Source organism: Lottia gigantea, assembly GCF_000327385.1.
Source record: "Lottia gigantea unplaced genomic scaffold LOTGIsca_210, whole genome shotgun sequence".
NCBI classification, from domain to species: domain Eukaryota; kingdom Metazoa; phylum Mollusca; class Gastropoda; family Lottiidae; genus Lottia; species Lottia gigantea.
Window position 1 is genome coordinate 3,555 of NW_008708459.1, and position 2,274 is coordinate 5,828.

The 2,274-nt window shown below is 34.8% G+C and overlaps 1 protein-coding gene across 1 annotated transcript; it reads right to left on the minus strand.

The window, feature by feature from the left end:
- Nucleotides 1-672: 672 nt before the first annotated feature.
- Nucleotides 673-2,065, minus strand: LOTGIDRAFT_174682 (hypothetical protein; the record flags this gene model as incomplete). The annotated part of the gene is made up of 2 exons (XM_009054272.1): nt 673-1,744; nt 1,965-2,065. The coding sequence occupies 2 exons, from the start codon at nt 2,063-2,065 to the stop codon at nt 673-675; spliced, it is 1,173 nt and encodes a 390-aa protein (XP_009052520.1).
- Nucleotides 2,066-2,274: the final 209 nt, after the last annotated feature.

A 2,274-nucleotide genomic window follows, 5' to 3' on the forward strand; every position in this document is an offset into this window, starting at 1 on the left:
TAACAACTCAAAAGATACAACATAAACTACTTATTATAACAAATAACAGTTGGCTTACATTAACTCAAAATTATAAATGTAAAGCATTCACTAATTAATCTAATCAGGCTTCTCTAAACATAAATGGGGCAGATTAAACAATCAGATACATAAGGATAACATAAACATTAAAGAAAATAATACATTTAGATATCCCAGCAGTTACTAAAAAATTGACCATTATCCCTATTTCTAGAATGGAGATGAGACATTATCGGATATTAACCACCTCAAAGCGATACAGACTAAATTGTGCCATGCTAAAAATAACTTAACGTTCCTTCTAAGATGCCGCGACAATAAGTTGATACCCAAAGGGTTTATACTCAAGTCCCCAGTTCATACTAAACATACACTAGATATCCTCCAAATCGCTAGTAGCAAACCGTCTCCTATATCATCACCTACATACAAAAAAATTAATATTGAAATCAAAAACGGGAGCGGTTACATCAGCATAAACTTCAACTTAGTTAAATATAAATATTTCAAAACATGTAGACTTACAAATAATTACAATAAAATACAAATTTATAGAAATATAATATATTTCAATCTCTAATCTCTTGGTCAATCCTCTTTCATCATATTATAATACAAAGAGAGATAAAAGATTGAATTGTGGAATAAACTTTATTTCAATGATATTTCTCTGATCTGTGTGATATTCCCTTGAATCACAAACTGATTGTTAGAATTCAAATAACCATTGTTTTTATCAGTGAGTTTAGACCAGGTGATAGACTTCGCCCAACATAAATACCAACCCGCATGACCTCTCTCTAATCTCTTGTCACTATATGTATTAGTTATAGTTTTATTGTCAATATTCAATATACTGATTTGATAATCAATAATACAATAGTTTAATCTAGGATTGTCATCTGGTAATAGTCCAATATAAATATATAAATAACCATTATACCTCATTACACAACAATTCCATACCAAGTTACTGTAACTAAACTTGTCTTGACTGTAAAACACTTCATCATCCTTCTTTATATCATTTATATTATAATAAAATTGATATGAATTGGACTCGTGTAGTTTGGGTATGTGATATTGTTTTAACACCATGGACTCGTGTAGTTTGGTATTGTCATATTGTTTTAACACCATGGATCCTAACATGTCTGTAATTAAACTAAAATCATTTTCTTTCCAATCAAGATACTGAACCACTGATGGTGTTTCAACTTTCACATCTTTACACAATTCTTCTAGCTCTTTTATTTTCTCAAATGAAACTAAAATTTGTAAATCAAAATCTTCTGTTAAAGAAGGAAAATTCGTCTCCAGATTCAGTTTGAAATTTTTTATATCTACCATAATTTTCTCTTCAGTTTTGGTCAATTTCGATTCTGATTCTTGAGACTTATTTTTGACGTCTGTCATGATTCTCTCACTGCTAGCCTTTATATCTGCTATAATTTTATCAGTTTGTTTGGTTATTCTGCTACAAGCATCTTCAGTAAAACGCTGGAGTGTCTCTCTCGATTCTACTAACATCACATGAGTTTCTTCCAAGTCTTTGATTTTATTTTGGATGAATTTCTCTGAGGTTAAAACTAGCTCTGTAGCTTTTTCTTTCACAGTTTCACATTCTACATCTAAATACTCGTGAACGTTGTGTTCTTTCAGAAAACATTTATGACATAGCACACAGTGACAAGTTAGACAATAGTAGTCTATTGGTCTCTCTCTATGACATGGACAGTGGTATTATACCTTTGTAGTCACTGACAACGCGTCAACCTTCACCTCTGAAGAATTCAAGAGCTGGTGAAAGGAATCTGACAGGCGCACCATACCACCCAGCAACTAATGGAGCAGCTGAACGCTTGGTGCAGACTTTCAAGCAAGCTCTCAAGAAGTCTTCTCTGCCACCAAACCAAGCACTTCAAGAGTTTTTGATGCAGTACCGGAGAACACCAACGTCCTGTAGATATTCTCCGAGTGAACTATTGAACTCCAGACAAATACGGACAAGGATCGACTCTCTTCTTCCCTCTCCAGCGCACATTGCTCAGGGTAAGCAGTCCATGGAGGTATCAAAGTCTCAGATGACTAACTCGGGAGGTGTCGCCAAGGAGATCCCGTGTATGCGCTGTACCATGGACCTCGTCGAGACAGACAACCCCGATGGTACCCGCAATCATTAAGAAGGCATTGGGTACTCGCTGCTTCAACGTCAAGGTTATACCTCATGGTCCAGTGTGATACGACATTGGG